This window comes from Balearica regulorum, chromosome 19 (genome assembly GCF_011004875.1).
Source record: "Balearica regulorum gibbericeps isolate bBalReg1 chromosome 19, bBalReg1.pri, whole genome shotgun sequence".
In the NCBI taxonomy this organism is placed as follows: Eukaryota; Metazoa; Chordata; class Aves; order Gruiformes; family Gruidae; genus Balearica; species Balearica regulorum.
The window spans coordinates 2,785,137-2,803,805 of NC_046202.1; the positions used below are offsets into that span (position 1 = coordinate 2,785,137).

The 18,669-nt window shown below is 38.2% G+C and overlaps 1 protein-coding gene across 6 annotated transcripts in view; it reads right to left on the minus strand.

Moving 5' to 3' along the window:
- Nucleotides 1–6,657: 6,657 nt before the first annotated feature.
- USP32 (ubiquitin specific peptidase 32) overlaps nt 6,658–18,669 on the minus strand; it is a 99,963-nt gene continuing 87,951 nt past the window's right edge. For all 6 annotated transcript variants that reach the window (XM_075771136.1, XM_075771138.1, XM_075771135.1 and 3 more), the window contains 12 exons: nt 18,357–18,531; nt 17,550–17,701; nt 16,705–16,816; nt 15,956–16,167; nt 14,369–14,553; nt 13,691–13,777; nt 12,672–12,792; nt 11,810–12,001; nt 10,917–11,208; nt 10,036–10,469; nt 9,596–9,688; nt 6,658–9,061 (listed from right to left, as the gene is read on the minus strand). In XM_075771136.1, coding sequence (XP_075627251.1) covers nt 8,888–9,061; nt 9,596–9,688; nt 10,036–10,469; nt 10,917–11,208; nt 11,810–12,001; nt 12,672–12,792; nt 13,691–13,777; nt 14,369–14,553; nt 15,956–16,167; nt 16,705–16,816; nt 17,550–17,701; nt 18,357–18,531 — 2,229 coding nt within the window. In that variant the 3' untranslated portion in view covers nt 6,658–8,887. The remainder of the gene's footprint in view (nt 9,062–9,595; nt 9,689–10,035; nt 10,470–10,916; nt 11,209–11,809; nt 12,002–12,671; nt 12,793–13,690; nt 13,778–14,368; nt 14,554–15,955; nt 16,168–16,704; nt 16,817–17,549; nt 17,702–18,356; nt 18,532–18,669) is intronic.

Sequence of the window (18,669 nt, forward strand, 5' to 3'; positions counted from 1 at the left end):
CTTCATTTAATTTTTTTTTTTTTTTTTTTTTAAAAATCAACTGTATCTGCAAGCATTAGGGCATGCCCAAGGTCAGTGACGACACTGCTTGGAGCAGAAGGCTGGACTGCATCAATTCTTGAAGTTCTTTCCAACCTGAATTATTTTATGATTGAATAGTTCTATGCAAAATTATACCCATGCTATTATTTCATTTGTATTAAGCCTACATTACACTCTGTGGAAAAGGCAGATGGTGTAAAACAATCCCGATCCCTTCAGTTTGAGCAAGAGGGAAATGTACCTGTGTCGTTCACGGGAGAAAATGCAATCTGCCTTGGTAAGGGCCCCACCAGCCGCCCGTGCTTCCCGCTTTCTGGAAAAGGGAGAAGAGCGTTATTTCAGCACATTACACAGAACTGAGGAACAGCTTACTGAGAAACGCTGAGAGCAGATTGGATATACCATTTCCAAAATCGGGAAAACACAGTTGTCATGCACAAGAGCTCTATGAGCTAACTCATTTGTACTTTGCACCCAATAAAAACCTAATGCTGAAAAAAATTTCAGCAGTACTTACGATAAATAATATTGCTGAACCGAGTACAAGGCGTCCGATATTTTCAGCGATCAGACAAACACTTTAACAAAGGCTGTGAGGCATCTGCCGCTATATTTATTTTTTTTGCAGGAGACGGAGCTACGTGAACTCCGATAAACAAAAGCAGCATGCGACCCACCTAGGGACATCTGTTTGCTCTGCTGTCGTGACTTTTAAATACAGCGTTAAAAGCTAGAAGGCGAGGTTCAGTAAGTCAGGTAACGTGGGACAGGAGGTTCAGCTGCCTCAGCTCTGTTTTTAGAATTTTATATTGACGTGACTGGCTGGAACCAGCACCGAGGTGATGGTTTGTATCCAAAGACTGAGGAGAACATCAGAATCCAAGTTTTCTCGACAACTGCTCTTAGGGATCACACGCGGCGCTGCTAGCTGGACAAAAAACACACGTCGTTCCTTGAAACCGTGTGATCCCTTCGTCTGGCCGCGAACGCTGACAGCAAAGTAACGGCTTCGGTGGAAGCCTACGCGGTGGAAATCAGGCTGGAAACATGCAGTAGGATGGCAGCTTCAAATCCACCCAAAGGAAGCATTTAACTGTTGGAGATCTGTCTGGAATGAGCCTAAATACCAATTAAAGTTGTATTTTGCCATTATTTTTCCTCGTTTGTTTTCTGCGCTGTTGCAGTTCAGCCCCAGCAGCTGAGCACCGTGCGGCCGCTCGCTCGCTCCTGGTGGGATGGGGAGGAGAATGGGAAGAAAAAGGTAAATCTGGTGGGTTGGGGTAAGGACGGTTTACGGGGGCAGCGAAGGGAGAGGGAAATAACAACAGGACGAATAACAGAACACACAAAGCGGGTGATACACCATGCAATTTGCTCACTGCCCACAGCCCCATGCCCAGCCTGTCCCCAAGCAGCGACCCCCTCCCCGGCCAGCCCCCGCTTTATGTACTGAGCATGACGTCACACGGGATGGAATAGCGCTTTGGCTGGTTTGGGTCAGCTGCCCTGGCTGGGTCTCGCCCAGCTCCTTGTGAAAATTAACTCTATGCCAGCCGAAAACCAGGACATACGTTAACAACTAACGGTGAGAGCCTGCTGGATGTGCTTTGGGACAGACGGATGTTCTTTTCATACTTGTCTATTTACCTTTTTTTAGTCTTAAAATGAGTATCCACACATGCTTTTGTCGTCTCTGCACTTCTCACAGACTTGAATAAACACAGGAAAGCAGCTCAGGTTGGTTTTATCCCCGATGCGTGTTCCGGGGGCACCACCGCCGCGCCGCCACGCGAGGTGCAAATGGTGCCGGCAAGCGAGCGCACTAAAGCACAGCGATGGATGGCAGGCCAACAAATTACTAGAAATCTGCCCGGTGGTTTTCAGTCTTGAAGTCACTTTTTGTGAAACGTAAATAAAAGACTAAACTCGATCTTTCAACTACGCCTCTAGCTGAACGATAGCGAGCGGATGACATGTCCTACGGCCACCGCCGCGTCCTGCTCAGTCATCTTTCCTCAGAGCCTCCTGGTTTTGTTTGCCCAGACAAAAGGACTAAACGGCAAAAACTAGGAAAACGGATAAAGCTTGTCTCAATGACAAACATTATTCAAACCCCAAATAACCGGGATCCTGAGCTTGCGAGTCTATGTGATAAAACAGGAGGATGACACCCGTCTGGTTTAGTGTCTTTATGAGCTACTGAGACTCGTGAAGTGAGCAACCACCAGCGAGAGCAGCATTGCTAGATCCTACAAATACACTCAGGGAATTTTGATTCTATTAAATCCATAGGCATCCTTAATATATTTTCTAGTTTGTGGCTGATTTTGCTAAAGGGACCTTATCAAACATTGCTTTTAATTTTCACAGACAGGAAATCTTTTACAAATGAACAAGGAAGTTGGAGGCTTGTCCCAAACAAAAGGCACAATCTTCCAAGCTTCTGTCAGGTTTTTATTTTCCTGAAACGATAAATCAGCAAGCATGGATGACTGCATTTTACTAACTTCTTGCTTCAATTTACTGGACCTACGGGGAAAAAACGTAACAAAAGCTGCAATTAATACATACGCTGCTCCTCCGGGCCCTCGGCCAGCTGGGGCAGCTGTGACCGCAGTCCGTGCACTTTCTCAGGACACTTAGTGGCCCCCATCGGTAGATGACCGATAAATCTATGGTATAGAGAAAAGCAGCGACACAGTCTCCTGTGCCAGCCACGGGGAGTGCAGGGAACAGAAGAATACCCTGCGGGCAAAACCAGCAACTCCAGAACAGATGCAAGCAACAGGATGAAGATGAAAAATCCTTTTGGAGTTGGACCGTGAAGATTTAAGGGGAAGCAGCGGTGGTCAACTCCTTTTGGTAGCAGGGCATTTGCAGGAGTTGATGCGTCCGTGCTTCCCGTCACGCTGGGGGAAGTAAGGTTTTTGCATAAGAAGGTACTTTCCCTGCTGTGTCTTTCCCTCTGCCAGGAAAAAGACCAAAAGCCATTCAGTTGATGGACTTTACTCAAGGTTTACGAGGAAGGCCACCTCACCACCTTCAAGGGTAGGCCATGTATTTTTAGCGCTTCAGACGCACACAGGGGTACGTGGGCAAAATCCCAGCACAGCTCATCTCAGAACGGCTCCCATCTGAGCAAACGGGCTCTGCTCATCCCAGACAGCCCTCGTCTGAGGTTTGTACGGTTTTGATCGGGGCAGTAAAAGGCATTGAGCAGCAGAAAATGGCTGCACTTCTTTGGCAGCGATATGATCCCTTCATTTATTTAATAGCCCTTGCTGCGCTTCTGAATCGGTAAAAGCTTTACTACTGAAAACAGCACGTATGAACATCTTTGGTAATTAGAATTTTTAATTTTTTTAAATGGCGCTTTCAATACCAAAAAGCCTTAACAGAGGAAATTCATGATAGGAACAACTATATATCATAGTCTTTGATTCAAATTAAATTTTCAGTATTAAAAATGCACAAATGGTTCAAACCACACCGTGGAATTACCACACTTGTGAAGAACGGCCACATGCTCTTGAAATTTATCTTGTGAATGCTCTTGAAATTTATCCCCAAGCAGTAAAGACGACTGCATCGAGCAAGTGTCATCATTTAATGCTGCACAAATGCTCCAATTGCAGCTGATAAATATAGCAAGAGATGGCTTCATCTCCAGTGACACCAGCTTCTCTGGCATCATCCTTGGTGATACTGATGCGTGCAAATCCTTGGTTAAATATCCATTTAGTGTCTTCAAGGGCCATAAAATAAGAACAATAGTTCATTTCCAGCTAAATGTAATCACGGTGTTTTTGGAAACATTCAAAACCAAACAACCCCAAACGATACACGACTCCTGATAGACCGGCTTACTGTGGACTTTGGTCCAGTTGCCAACTCAACCAGATTTACTTCCTTTTTGGAAAACAGCGTGATTGTAATTGTAGTCTCATATAGTCAGTGTCTGCTCAGAGGAAATGTCTCAACCCTATATACAATCAAGAAGAAAATACGTGAGCAAACACCCATAGATGTAGAAGCAGCAGCAGGAACATACCAGTATACCAGGACTGTACAGAACGTACCTTCAGGTCCTCATTTCAAAGGCACTGCTTCCGAGAGCAAAACCTGCACGTACGTAAGGGAGCATTTCACTTTTGAAATGGATTATTTTCTAAAAAAAAGTGGCATTACTATTAACAGCAATCCTGAACAAGGGATTCAACTGAGAAAATGTCAGACTAAATAACAGAAGACTTTCAGATGAAAGCATAGTTCAGGTACGCTCTGCTTATCAGAGCTATTGGCGTTAATGAACCAACCACCAGATTCACCTTCTGAAGCTTTACTTTACTTCTAAACAGCTATCTATCTGAAAGCACACGTGCCCAAGCAATAGCAAGATCAATTTTGACCTCCTAACTCCTGCGTTTGTCTCAGAGCTGTTACCCCTCCAGTGACTAAGTGAAAGATTTTTGCCTCTGACTTTCCGCTGTGTTTGCCTTAAGTCTTGCATCAACTAAAACCTAGCCGTAGGATACATCTAAAATACCCCGGCAAACACTAAAGCAATATCAGTAAGTGTGTGTGTCATGAATGGAAAAGATTCTAGAAGAAATCTCATACTCAACTCTGAGGAAAAAGCCCAGTATTTTCTCAAATATTCTTTCTTCCCTTTCTTTTTAAATTCCGGTGTTATGATCTGACACACGCAGGGAGAGCTTCCTCTAGCAGTAACATTGCAAATGAGCCACATCTCCAGTGGAATTTACCTTGCTAAACTCAGTTTGCATACTGTGCAAAATTTTCCCAAGGACTTTTTGCCATTAGCATTAACCTCACAGTTATTTGGATTCACAACGAAGCGTATCTTCCTAAAAACCACCATTGTTAGCCTCTGTTTATATGAAACTCCATCTTATTTCTGCGGCCGGTACCAGAAAGTGGGCTTAAAATAGCTTCAAGTTTTTCTTCTTAAAGAAAAGAAACTTACTGGCACATTTGCCACAACTTGTAAAGGAAAATAAAGTGTATGAACGCATCACCCTCTGCATTGACCGCAGCCGTAATACAGGGAGCTGTTACAATACGTGAACCGAGACATACTTCCAACATTTAGGTGGAGCAGATGACCTCCTTTTTTCCAGCCCAAGATACTCTGTGATTTTACAGACTTAGCAGGTTACAAAACAACATCCGAGGAAACGATGACCGCCTGAGCTACAGCGTGTGACTCTTCCTTTAGCTACAAAGGAAAGAATTTCCTTTGCTGCAAAATGCAGCAGTTTCATTCTCCACCTATGCAAGCTGCTATCTGGAGACAACCAGGCACCTACGCTGAAGCAGTACAGACATATTATTTCTTAGCTTGTTATTATAAGCTATATTTATTTTTTAACTTGCATCTTTCCTTTTGCTTCTCTGTCTTTTGTATGAATCATATGTTGAGAGCGCTGTTTCTAGCTGATGGAAACAGGTCATTCTGCTTGACTTAAAATACCTATTTTAAGTGTCTATAATATATTGATTATACCAGAACAATTAAACAAACGCTTGTGTGCAGAATTACTAAGTGTCATTTACGACAGCTTCTATTAGAACATGAAAAAAATTTAACTTCAGAAATTGTTCCACCTGGCAAGGCGAACCCCTGCACTAACAAGCGATATGCAGGAGATGCCCACTGCAGATCAACTTTGGTTTATTCTCTCATTTTAACAGGTTAAAAATAAGGTTTTTTTCGTGAGATCGCATTATGAAGTGCAAATTCAGGCTTCTGCTGGCAGAATGGACAAGGCGGGCAGCGCTGCCGCCGCCTGGCTGTGAGCACCATTGCACTGCCCCAGCTCCAGCTGAAAGCAAAAATTCAGCACATGCCATGAAAAGATTTGTCTCATAACTTCCTATATCAAACCCTCCAATGATGGAAATCGTTGCATGATTTTCCTATAATCCCCTTCTTTGTGGAACATTTTGAAGTAAATCCTTTTTTTACCTATTCTTCTGTTAAACTCAAAATGAGTCTGATTTACCACAGCATGAGAACCTGGAAACAAATTATTACATCTCAAATTTTAATTTTCCAAGTACACATACAAAAATTAAGCAATTAAATATTTAAAAAGTTTAAATTTTTTCCTCACTTTAATAACCTGAAGAAGGATCCTCGAGGGCAGGTAAGAAGGATCCCATGTGCAACCACTCTGCTAAGTCATCACTGATCTCATGTCAGATCTCTCAAAACAACACCACGGAAAACCGTGAGAACCGCTGAATTCATGTGGTTCAGTGCACCAGCTCTTCAGATTTATTTGTAAGAAGGAAAAGTCCCACTCTCTCTCATGTACACAGGCACACATTTTAAATAGGATTAAATGGACTAATTCTAAAAAACGGAACAGAATGTTCTTAAAAGGAAAATTTAAATAACTTAAAACCAAAAAAACTTACAAGAGCTGAAATCTCTCGGTGCTTAGAACTAAGTGCTGGACAGACTGCAAAGACTTGCTGTATGTTTACTCACACCTTCCCACCTTTTGGGTTGACAAATCCATTTAAGCTTAATGAAAACAGTACAGAAACTTCAAAGTAGGAAAACATTAAAAATTATCTGACAAGAAGTGACACTTCATCTGCATCCACAGTATTTAATTTGTTTGAATAATATAGTAACAGATAAACAGGTTCACTCCATATACAATTACCGATACCTTTGTTTTTTAATACAGCTCATATTCCAGTACATCAATACTATTTTATTTACAAGGTATTTATGTACATTAACATCTTTCTAAAGTCAGTGCATTGTCAATAAGTTTTATACAATAATTTACAAAGTGAACATAGTTAACAGTTAACTTAATAAATTTACTACTAATTCATGAATTAATTTAATTTAAAAAATTAATTACAACCAATGTAACAAACACAGAAGATCAAATAACATTAGTAGATTGTGCTACCTGCTTAAATAAAACATTTTAAAGTAAATCAGTTGAAAATCTTTCACTTTTCATGGAGTTTGCGTAGGGAGGAGTAGACAAGTGAGTATTGAAAAAGCTTCTAACCTAGAAAGTCACAAGTCATGTTTGCTTTTCTTCAGTCTCAATGTTTAGACACTTTAAAGATAAAAGACCATATAGGATAGGGAGCAACACTTTACAAGTAAGACAGTACTTGTTTTGGAGCCGATCTGCTGTCCTCAGAGAGGCACGGCCTCCAACAACGGCAGGGAGGCTTTTGCCCAAGTAAAGACAGCAAGCCCAGCTGACAGAATTTCTTAAATGGATAAAACAGATCTTTCTGGAAATTATAAACTTACTGGTAGGTTTGGCATTCTTGTAAAACACATTAAAGTGAATCCAAACATTTATTTCAGAGATCAATCATGTAAGCATTGATTTTGTTAGTGAAGCTACAAAATCTAGAGAATTTGGAAGATGACATATGACAAATGACAAAATTAGTAAGCTCAGACTCAGCTGAAAAACAAAAGGCCAAAAGAGTGAAACTTTTATCTTCATTCAGATATGCAAACAATTTAACACCGAAAATGTTTAAAGAAATGCCAACTCAAAAAATAACCATCTTTTTTTCCAGTCTCTGCTAAGACTCAGTTATGCTTTCCTTCATGCAATAAGCCCGTTGACTTAAAAGAGCATGTTGCAAGGGCACGGAAAGCAATTCTGGCTTAATTGCAAGTATATGCATAACCTGTTGCAAAAAAAAAAAAAAAAAATTTAAAAAGGCAACCAAATTTTGAAAAAAAGATACTCCATTAAATTATGAAACCGGTTAAAAAAAAAAACCATCCATGAATGCTACGATAGCTACCTGACAGCCACAGCTTCTTATTTGTTTGAAATACACAGTGGATAATTCACAGCCATTCACTCCAGAGCCCTTACAACAACAAAAACAAACTATGTTTTTGAATTTAATTATATGATTTTTTTAAAAGTGCAAATTTAAAAAGCAACACCTGTCATGAAACATAAGCTCAAGCATCTTTCCTTCCAAAAGCTGGGAACATTTTGTGCAATGTGCACATTCTAAGACACCATGCGTGTAATCACAACCGCTCTCTTCAACCTGAAGTTTCTTCTTGAGGCACCTCAAAAGTTTGAGATAGCACTCTTCAGGCAGAAAAGCCATTCCTGAAACATGTTGATCTGCACAGCCAACACGTGGAGAAAACACAATTATAATAAACCAGTCAAGTGTAGAAATTAATCTCTTCTCGAATTATGATTTGGTTGTGCTCCCAACATACAGAAAGAAAGCAACTGACACACATTAGTGGTGGCAAAACTGGAAACTTCTTCTACTCTTGATGATAATTCTTTAAATTTGTGCACTTTTCATTCTCTTGCTTTCCCTGTTTTGCCAATAAAATGCAATACAACTGCAGGAAAAAGGAGGTAGCAATATCATGTTGTCCAAAGACAACACTACAATTTTTTTTCCCCATTATCTTAAACCTAAAGAGAGCCTTAGGGGTTTGTTAGAACAGTTGGTAAACACTACACTACTTTGTTTAGCTCTTATTTGGACTATTTAATTTAGCTCTTATTTGGTCCTAGTCGGCTTTTCTCAAACCATTTTATTTAAAGGCCAATGGCAGTCTCAGCCTGATGTCTAACACCAGAAATGTTTAGAGCATGTAGTGAGATAACAGAACAAAACAATACTATCTTTATATTAACTGCTATTTAATTAGGGTTTTCTTTTTGTGCTTTCAGATCACAGGATACAATAACTACACTTAAGTTATCTGTTTCAATAACGTTTTTGCCAAATGTACGTTTCAGGACGTTATCCCTCACATTCTCAAAACGTGGAAGATATCTGCTTACTGTAAAACACAGTACTTCTTATAATCTGACTCAAAATCTTCATCCATGCTGCTTGTGTCTGCCATCTTTTTGCCGTCTATCTTTGGCAGAAATTGTGCATAGTCTACCCCCTGCTGCTCGTAGAAAAGAATGTAGGCAGAGTCGGTATCGATTTCATCAGGATGCAATTCCTGCAAAAGCAAAAAACGTCATCTGAAACATGCAGTGAGACAATGGTCTTACTCTCACTGAACTCGAAATACACACAATTGCCCTACAAACAGTATTTTTAACTGGCTGTTTAGAAGAATCCCATTTTCTGTCTCCCTTACTATAGTTATCAAGCTCCATTACTTACTTGGAAAGTATGACAAATTTTGTAGTGATAAATGCAAATACTTAGAAATGTCAGAACTTAATTATTCAGTAATTGAATACAAAACTGCTAGCATCATGAAAAAATATTCTTAGACTTCCATTTTTAGTCATTTTTCCATCTTTGTACAAAATAAGCGTCTTTCCTTAACCATGGTAGCAGCTGATGAACAGATGTTAAATTGAAAAAACAATACGTCTGGTACAATTTCAGTTAGCAGCTTTAATATTTATCTAATGCAACTTTTAAGATTCTCATGATTTCAAAGAACAGTACTCACAAGATGTAAGTTTCTTGGGCTTTAGGTAACCAAGACAAAAATTATTTGCTACAAAAATAAATGATTTACCTTACAGCTACTGTCGTTGTAGCAGTACCACTTGTTGTTCGGGTTTTTGGCATAAGTGACATAATGACCCCCTCCCATAATTCCTGAATGGCACTGAAGAACACAAAGAAGAAAATAAATTCTGGATCAAACATCAAATCTCAGAATTCATAGAATAAATGATTCACAAATTCACGATCTTTAAGTGAGTGACAATGGTTCACAACAATCTATATATCTGGAGCTGACTAAGCTCACGTACTCAAGCAGAAAAAACATTATGCAGATATACTTTTCAGTTGTACTCAGTTTTATGGCAAATCTATTTTGCTGACAATGGCTCTACTTGGTTCTCCTTCTCAACAGATCCCTACTTTTTGTAATGAAAACAATAGAGTAAATGCATTTAGTCAAGACAATGCCACGTAAAGATAGTTTACTTGCACAAAATGTCAACTTACCGAAATTGCATATAGATTGTAAATAGGGTTAACACACACTTCTTCTCTTTGGTCATCTGTAATATCGTCCTCACTGTGGTTATCAATTTGACCGTTGATAGTGCCATTACTATATGCATTCTGCTCACAGATGTATCCGTTGGCTAGAGTCATCTCATTGTCCTGAGCAGTATATAGTTCACTCTGGCTCCCACCCAAAATTTGCCCTCTAGTAAGAGCATCACCTTGATCAGAAGTAAATCTCTGTTCCTGGTCAGTACCGTTCTCTTTACTTGCATCCAAATTTTCTTTGCTACTTGACAGCTTGTTTTTACCCAGTTGTGGTAGCCGCAGACGCCCTTTACCTCTTCCTAAAGTCCTCGGGCTACTGTTGGGGCTACTGTTTTTACTTGAGGGACAGCTGGTTCCACTTTTCCTCCCCAAAGATGGAGATGCTAAAACAGAAAGTGTGGACTACTAAGATAAGTAAACACACAGTCTAGATTTATTTTTTTTTAAAGTGGTTTTTTTTAATAACCAAACATTAAACCCCACTGTTTCACTGCAACTAATGAGTAGTATATATAAGTAAAACTAACTTTGTGCACACATGTACACCTATAAGCCGAAATTTAATTCTTTTATGCAGGAGCACATTCCTCACTCTTAATCCATCCCACGTACACCAGCACCCAGTGCCAATATCTGTTGTCACCTAGTAACATTTTTTCTTTTTATAGTACAGCTTCACTAAGCTTACCAGGGCAAACAACATCAGAAACAAGTGTTTCAAAGCAAATGTAGTGCTTTGGCCAAAGAAACATTAAAATTTTGTTCCTAATATAATTTTTCCCCCCTCCAAATATCAGTATTGACTGGCATTTTCCATAATTATTACCTACCTTTGATATTATTCAAGACAGTAGTGTTAAGGGAGGATGGACTTCTGTTCAGTACGTCTCCTTCTCCTGGTGTGGAAGTGATCTGCTGATCTATTTTTCTAGACTCCCCTTGGAGAGTCCGTGGCTCCGGAAGGCTGTCGACCTGAAGCGTTAGCTGCTTTCTTTGAAAATGACTTGGATCCCTTTGTACCAAAAAGGCACTTGGGTCAAAATTTTCTCTGGGAAATTTAACAATTTTCTGAGATTTAATCCAGCGGCCATTTACAAACTGAAATCTTTTCAAGTGAATGATCTAAGAAGAAACATGTTAGAGAAAATTAAAGGAGGACAATTACATTGCAGTGAGTAATTTCACTGTTTAAAAATAATTTTCCCCAAAACATATACATTTTATCATATGCTAATAAAAACCAGTAACAATGCTGTAATGTGACAATTTGGATTTTGGGATCAAGCTGGTAAAATATGGAACTAATATTTTCATGGGGAAATGATGGAAAAGGTTGCTTAGATTCAGTGATCAGCACTGTGTGTTTTGAATAACCAGCCAAATTCAAAAAGGAACAAACGCAGGTGTTATACAACTAGACAAAAGATCTGTTATTGGAAAGACTGCCTAAGCGTGAATTCTATGTCAGAACAGATAACACCGAATACAAAACGCCACCATTTCCTGCAATGTATCAGGTAAAAAGATTCAAAAAAAGGATTTGAGGTTTGTTTTGTTTGTCTGCATTACAGAAATGCATTGAACAAACTAGGTAAATGCCCCTCCTGAGACTGCGAACAAAAGCAAATCTTATTCAGAACAAGGAGACATACCTAGCAATTCAAATTTGTGATCAATGTACTTTGGTTTTGTTGCTGTAGAGGAAAATTACACAAGATCATACCAAAATAGGGGGAAGTCTCCAAAGATCCAGTTTTTTGGTGGCCAAACAATGGGTCTTGCATTTGGAACAGTAGTACATCTCATCCTCCCCCAGTTCTTCCTCACTGGTGAAGGCTCTAAGACAACTATCCAGATTGATGGGCTCTGCTTGAGCTCGTCGGCTTTGTTCAACACTTTCATGTTCTTCTACAATCTAAAGCAAGATAAAACTGTATCTAACTTGGAAACATATACAAACTGCTCAGAGGAAGGCTCTATTCACAGTATCATACAAATACCATACAGTTTAGGATTAAAGATAAAAACTAGGTATACTAAATTTTAGCAGATAATTTTTTTCAATTATGAAGAGGCAGACATATAATAATGCACTGTCCTTATTCTTGGGTTCTGCTCTCAAAATTATCCATAAAGTGCAAGTTTATAGATTCAACTTACAAGTTGGAACAGCTATTCTACATTAACTTGGCTATAGTCTTACCTTTAGATGTGTATTGTTGACCCAATGAGGAAACAGATTTACCCACATGCATAACTGTTTATAGCACTGATGTGCTTAGAGAAATGTATCAAATTAACATATTTTGTAATATTTCTGGAGGCCAGATCAAAAGCAACTCACAACAGACAGAAAATACACTGCTGTGGTTTCTTAAAAGCTTCCCATCCATGGTATGGTCACGTAAGAGTCTAACATGAAGATACGAATTTATCCAGAACATCCTGTTCAATGGTTGCTGACTTTATTTTAAGGTTACATAGACAAAATAAGCATCAATTGAAAAAAAAAAATAAAAATTGGTGAAATGGGTTGCGCTTCAGAGCTATTAACAAACACCAAAGGGTTTGCATTGAAACTTTACCCGTTCTTGCGATGTCTGATAGCGCAGATGAAGTGCTGTTGGATCCCAGTCTACAGCAATGTAAGCATTCCCAACACAAGCTCTATCTTCTGTGCACTCAATTTTACAGCCACGGCAAAATCTAAATCAGTAAGTTAGATGTGGTAAGTAAACTGTCCAATAACTAAGTTTTACATTACTTCACACTCCAATTCTGCTCCTTATTTTGTAACATATACACCCCCAAAATTTCTGTCCTTGCCTTTCAGTGTAAAGGAGAGGCATTTTTATAAAACAATAATGAGTGTCAGTTTGCTATTTTACTGCAAAACTTTAATAGAGATGAGAAATTGAAGCAGTTGGGTGAGCTCGACTATCTATAATAGCATATAATGCTGACCAAGCCTACCTACAACACCAAAAAACTACAATACGCTGTGTCCACAAGTATTTTACAACATGATAGCTAATGTAGTTTATTTATCTAGCTGTAAGAGACTTTTTTTTTTTTTTTTTTTTTTTAAATGAATATAAGGTCTGAATACCTTCCAGCAAGTTTGAAATTTTCATTAGCATTTGTTTAGGGAAAATTCCAAGCGTGCTTCCAGGGTGAATTTCTTATTGCCCATTTTAGTTCTTACTCTTCAAATGGCACAGGAACTACCCAGGGTAGATGACGTATATCTAGAAGTTTGGTTTTGTATGAAACCCCCACAAATCATCCAAATATGTACACGTCTGTGTCTGCATATAGACACACATATACACTGAATACTGTAAGGGGCTAAGAGGTTTTTGATATTGTCGTGTCTGTCTCCTAATTTAAAGTTTCCATGTCAGCAGAGCTTTCAGCTCTCCAAGTCATAAAAGATACCCTACAATGAAAATCTTCCATGTGAGGGCTTTGGTTAAATTAAGATTCTAGATTCTTATTGTTTGATATTACCTCTGAAGTCTTAAACTTATGAAAGCCCCATTACCATAAATTACACTTTTGCTGGAGCAATTCCTTTCCTTAAATCTAAAAAAGGAGAAGTTACCTGTACCATGGACACCAAGCACAAGAATTTCCATCCTTCTGAACTACCCTTAGGGTGAATGGATACTGATATCCCATGCTATCATCACTGAAACAGAAGAGAACACAACATGAAACATAAGCACTTGTTCAGACTGCCAATTACTTTCCGTCACTATACTGGCCATGTTTACTTTAAAAAACCCCACCCACCTCCCCTTCAAAATTACTATCTTGATCTAATCTAAATTATAAAACAAGACTGGCCTTTACATCGCCTAAATTTGTCAGATATAATGAATTATCAATCACCGGATGAGAACAAACCAACCAATTTGCGTAAAGTCAACCTTTAAGTGCAGCTAGAAGATATACTACGTTTAAGTGTATTAAAAAGGATTAAAATTATTTTTAATTATCAACATTATTAAATTGCAGGACCCAAAATGACTTACTGTGAAATAACCCACTAAAGGGACTCTGCAGGCAAAAAGCATCTGGGGTAAAAGCGCACACAATTGTTCCTAAAGTTGTCGACATTTAAAGCTTAATTATACATTAAAAAGCGTATGTTCATTCAGCAGAGGTATTATGAGAAGTCAAAGCTGATAAAGGTGAAGAATGAATTTAGTTTTAAATCTTGTGAGTCTACACCACTGTATTACGTAATTCAAGCCAAAGATTGAGATGGCAAACTCACCAGTCTTGTGCATGATTACTAGCTTCCTGAGGCGGGAGAGGGCTAGCGAGCCTGGAAACCTGAATCCACACTGCATCATACAGGTCTTTTTTCCGGGTATGAACTGTACAAGGAACAATTAGTGGCATTCCAAAGAGACTAGGACGATTCTTCTGAGATGAAAGAAAATATAATTCTGTCCGCATCTGTGTATGTGAAATAAAAGAATGACTCAGATGTAAGTATGCATTAACTCACATTATTATAATTACTAGGATGCTGACCTTGTAACTTATTTCAGGCTTTAGCAAGCAAAATAAACTATTACTTCTGTTTAAAGTACTCCATTTCTGCAATTTTTTCCAATATGGAATATTGTAAATTTTGAACATCGATTTGAAAGTGCCTGAAAACTTTTCTGTATTTTATGATATTATGGCACTGTTATTTAGGCATTAGACCACATCAACACAAATCCGTATTTTAACTACGTACAATATTTTATATTTCATACGATGCGTATTTCTTTCTTCTCCCACCACATGGTAATATTGTAATGCAGACATGCACCTAATGATGGTAATGATAATGTCCCAAAATGACCCCTACACTAGGCAAGCTCATGTTTGCTAGAGAAAGAAAACCTTTACATCTAAAGGAGGCACTACAGACTCATACACAACTTATTCTAAGCAGACAAACTAACCTTCAGGCTACATCTCCCATTTATAAGAAAGATTTAACACATTGACTTAATGACACTGGTTTTATACAATTAACCCTTTCCATCAATAAGATTGCTGATAATGCCAACTGTGGATTCCTGGAATTGCTTCCACAAACAACCTTTACTGGTTTTTAAGCTGTACAACTAGCAGCGTGTAATGGCTCAGAAGCATTATACCAATCACCTACGAGATTCTGGAAAATGTGAATCAAGATAACAGTGGTTAGCGGCCACTACTTGAGGGAGTAAAGCAAAAAAGGCTCATACAACCACACAGTAAAGAGGGAAGTTATATGGCCTCCTGGTCCATACCCACCAGGCTCTAAACATCAACAGACTCTAAAGTATGGACGCAGTGCACACAGAACGGTGGCTCTGAGGTGCTCAGTCGTCCAGCTTTGACATTTAGAGTTCAACTTAACTGCAGATGCTTTTAGGAAGAGTAGTACATGCTAACAGAATGACCCAGGAATGTACTATGTATCTTCACTCTGTTTCCATGTGAGAAATAAGGCTTCTCCTCATAACAGGAAAGAAACGCACTTCTAGTAGCTCTGCTAATTATAATTTTTTCTGCTCAAAGAGGCTGGAACATTTAATCCGAGAGTTAGCGAGTGCCCAAGTATGCATCTCAGCATTAAAGAACTGGGAAGCATGCCAGTACTAAGGAAAGAAAAATACACCAACATTAGACATGTCAATTTAAATTTACGAGAGTTGTGTTCCTGTAGAACTTGGCACTCACTTAAGAGGGAAAGGTATTCATGCTCCCTCTTCTTAAAAAATAAAGATTAATTTATCATATGGACATTAAAAAAATCCTTGCTGACTCTCAAAGTGTGTTACACCAACAATTTGTAACAAATGCAAAATCTACTAACCATTTTTCTGTGGACAGCGATTATATACCCTGTACACGGACTATCAGAAAGCAGGGGCACATGACCGTTGAGAGTCCAGTTGGCAAGGTTACGCTCTGTTCCACATGGCACTACAGTATTTGGCATTCCGTTTGGAATTAGGGTTGGTTTAGGAAGGTCCCCGTTCATCATTATGTTGGGTGTTCCATTAGCTGATGGCCCAGTTGAGACATCTGTAGATAGATAATTATTACATTTTCAATTATCTACCGTAACTAGAACTCTTCACAAGATTTTTATCCTTTCTGTTCTGTTCAATGCATTTCATGAAATACCTTCTACTCTCCTTAAGACCAACATCTGACCTTTTATTTGCCTACAAATTTGCAAGATCAGAGCATGCAAGAGCAAAGAATAAGAGGTGTTTACAACCCACATGTGAAACCACAAACAATAAAATCAAAACTGAACACCAGGCTTCCAATTTTTCACGTGTCCTGTCTTAGACCCAGTCCACAAGTAATAAAATATTTTGCCTGTTTCTTGTGTCTTTAACTAGAATAGCTATATAGTGATCTTCAGACTGCTATCCTGGGCATGATCCTGAGACTGCTCACAGCTTCTTTGTGAATCAGAACTCTAACTTATTTGCCTTTTCTTCAATCCTCACTGTTTACTTCTTACTAAGAAGCAAGGTTTTCTCCCGAATTTCTCCAGTATTTAAGCACTGTGCATTTTAAATGAACAGAAAAATAAATGTTTTCTTTTACCTGTCTGCACAGGACTTGATGCTGATGTAGGGGATCCTGGAATAGGTATTTCAAACGCACACAAAAAGCCACTCACTGATAATCGGACTTTCTGGTTGTCTTGAGGAAAGTTCTTCAGTAAAAAAGGGAAAGTTAGTCAGACACGTATACTTCTATCTGTGACTCTGAACATGTTTTGTTCTCTTGAAAAGTGTATCTACCACCTCATCTCTCCCCTCCCACCTGCTTTCTTACACCTTTCTAGAAGGAAAAAAGGACGCCAACAAGCACACCCCTTTGCATATGTCTGCAGCAAGACCAGAAAGAGTTATCAATGGTTCTCTAAACAGACTGAGAGCACCTAGTTTCAAGCAGTTTTAATCCTATTCAATGACAGGAAAAAAAAATTATATATACACACACACACTATATAGAACTAAGCCAGTCATTACTTATGCCTCCAATGTCTTGACAGCGTTTAAACTCATCACAGCACTCTAACTTGAGATTTATTACGTCAAGATGATTGTATCCTTTTTTTCCTAAAAATATCATTAGTAATCAATTCAATTAAACTTCTACAAGCTTCTACATCACTATTAATTTTGTTTACAAGTGGTTTATTTTGGCTCAGTTTACTTTAAGTCTATTTAAAGCAAGACAAATTACAGTTTAAAAATGAAATAAAAGTTCATATAGAGATATAACTAAGCTGACTTTTTTATCACACTTTTAGTTAAAATTATTTCACAGTTTTGTAAGCAAAGCTTAATGTCAAAAAGAGTGAAGAAGTATTCTGGTATACATAAATAAACAAAACTACCAAAAGTATGTTGTAGCAATGATTAATATTTTTTTCTTCTTACCTTTATATTGGAGCTATGCACTTCCGCAAGTAGAATCTGTTCTGGTTTTAGCCCACAGAGTCCACTTAACTGTATTTTCAAACCTGTGTATTTTTCATCCATGTTCAATCTCAGGCCATACCGAACAGGAGTAGTACCATCTAATTTAATTACTTTAAAGGGGAAAAGAAACACTGGTCAGCAAACCAGAGAAGTTTTAATGAGAATAATACATTAGATCTACTTACTTACTTAGAAAGTATTTTTTCCCCTTACTTTAAGATATAATTATTTTTTTCTTATCAGTCAATTTTCAAGGTCTCCAGACAAATGTCAGAAAACCCCTTGCTACATAGGCAGTAGAAAATGGTTTCCAAATTTGTTTCACTTGTTATCATCTTTCCTTTTGCCTCTTTTCCAACAAATACATGGGTTCTTTGTAGTATAGTTCATGACCCATGAAGTATTTTTTGTTTGTACACTCCCCTCAGTCCTCCTTTTTCACTCCAGGCAGATTTAGAACAACCTCCACCACACAAATTTTCAGTGAACAGAAGGAAAGTTCTCAAAAATCTCCATTTTACACATTTCTGTTTCTCTTTAGTCAAGACTGAAAATGGGACATCTATGCTCAATTTTTAAAGGTTTTATTTTAGTTTAACTCTATTCCAATAAAACTTCTTGTACTCTATTATATTAAAATGGTTATACGATTTTTAAGCGTAAGTGCTAACACAAACAACATTTGGATGTTTTAAAGCTGTTCTACATATACAATTTTTATTTTAGCAATGACAAGTTTATAGGGAGTTAAACACTACTACTCACCTGTAATTTCTAGATGCATGTAGCTATCCATTGGCAAAGGCAAGGATAAAAAATTAAAAGGGTCAAACCTAACACTTATATGTCCGCAAGTTTTACATTTTACTTGTGACTTCAGCTGCCCATGAAATAAATCTACAACAATGGATCTGTTTCTTCTCAGATGGTTTTCCCAGGCCTAAAATAAAGTACAAAAAACCAATAAAAAGTTAGAAAATGAAGACTACTTACTTGAACTACAGGAAGGAGGATATGCTGGAAGACTTCCAAAGTTTCATTGACCTATGGAAGTTAAATTATTTCCATAGAAGTTGTT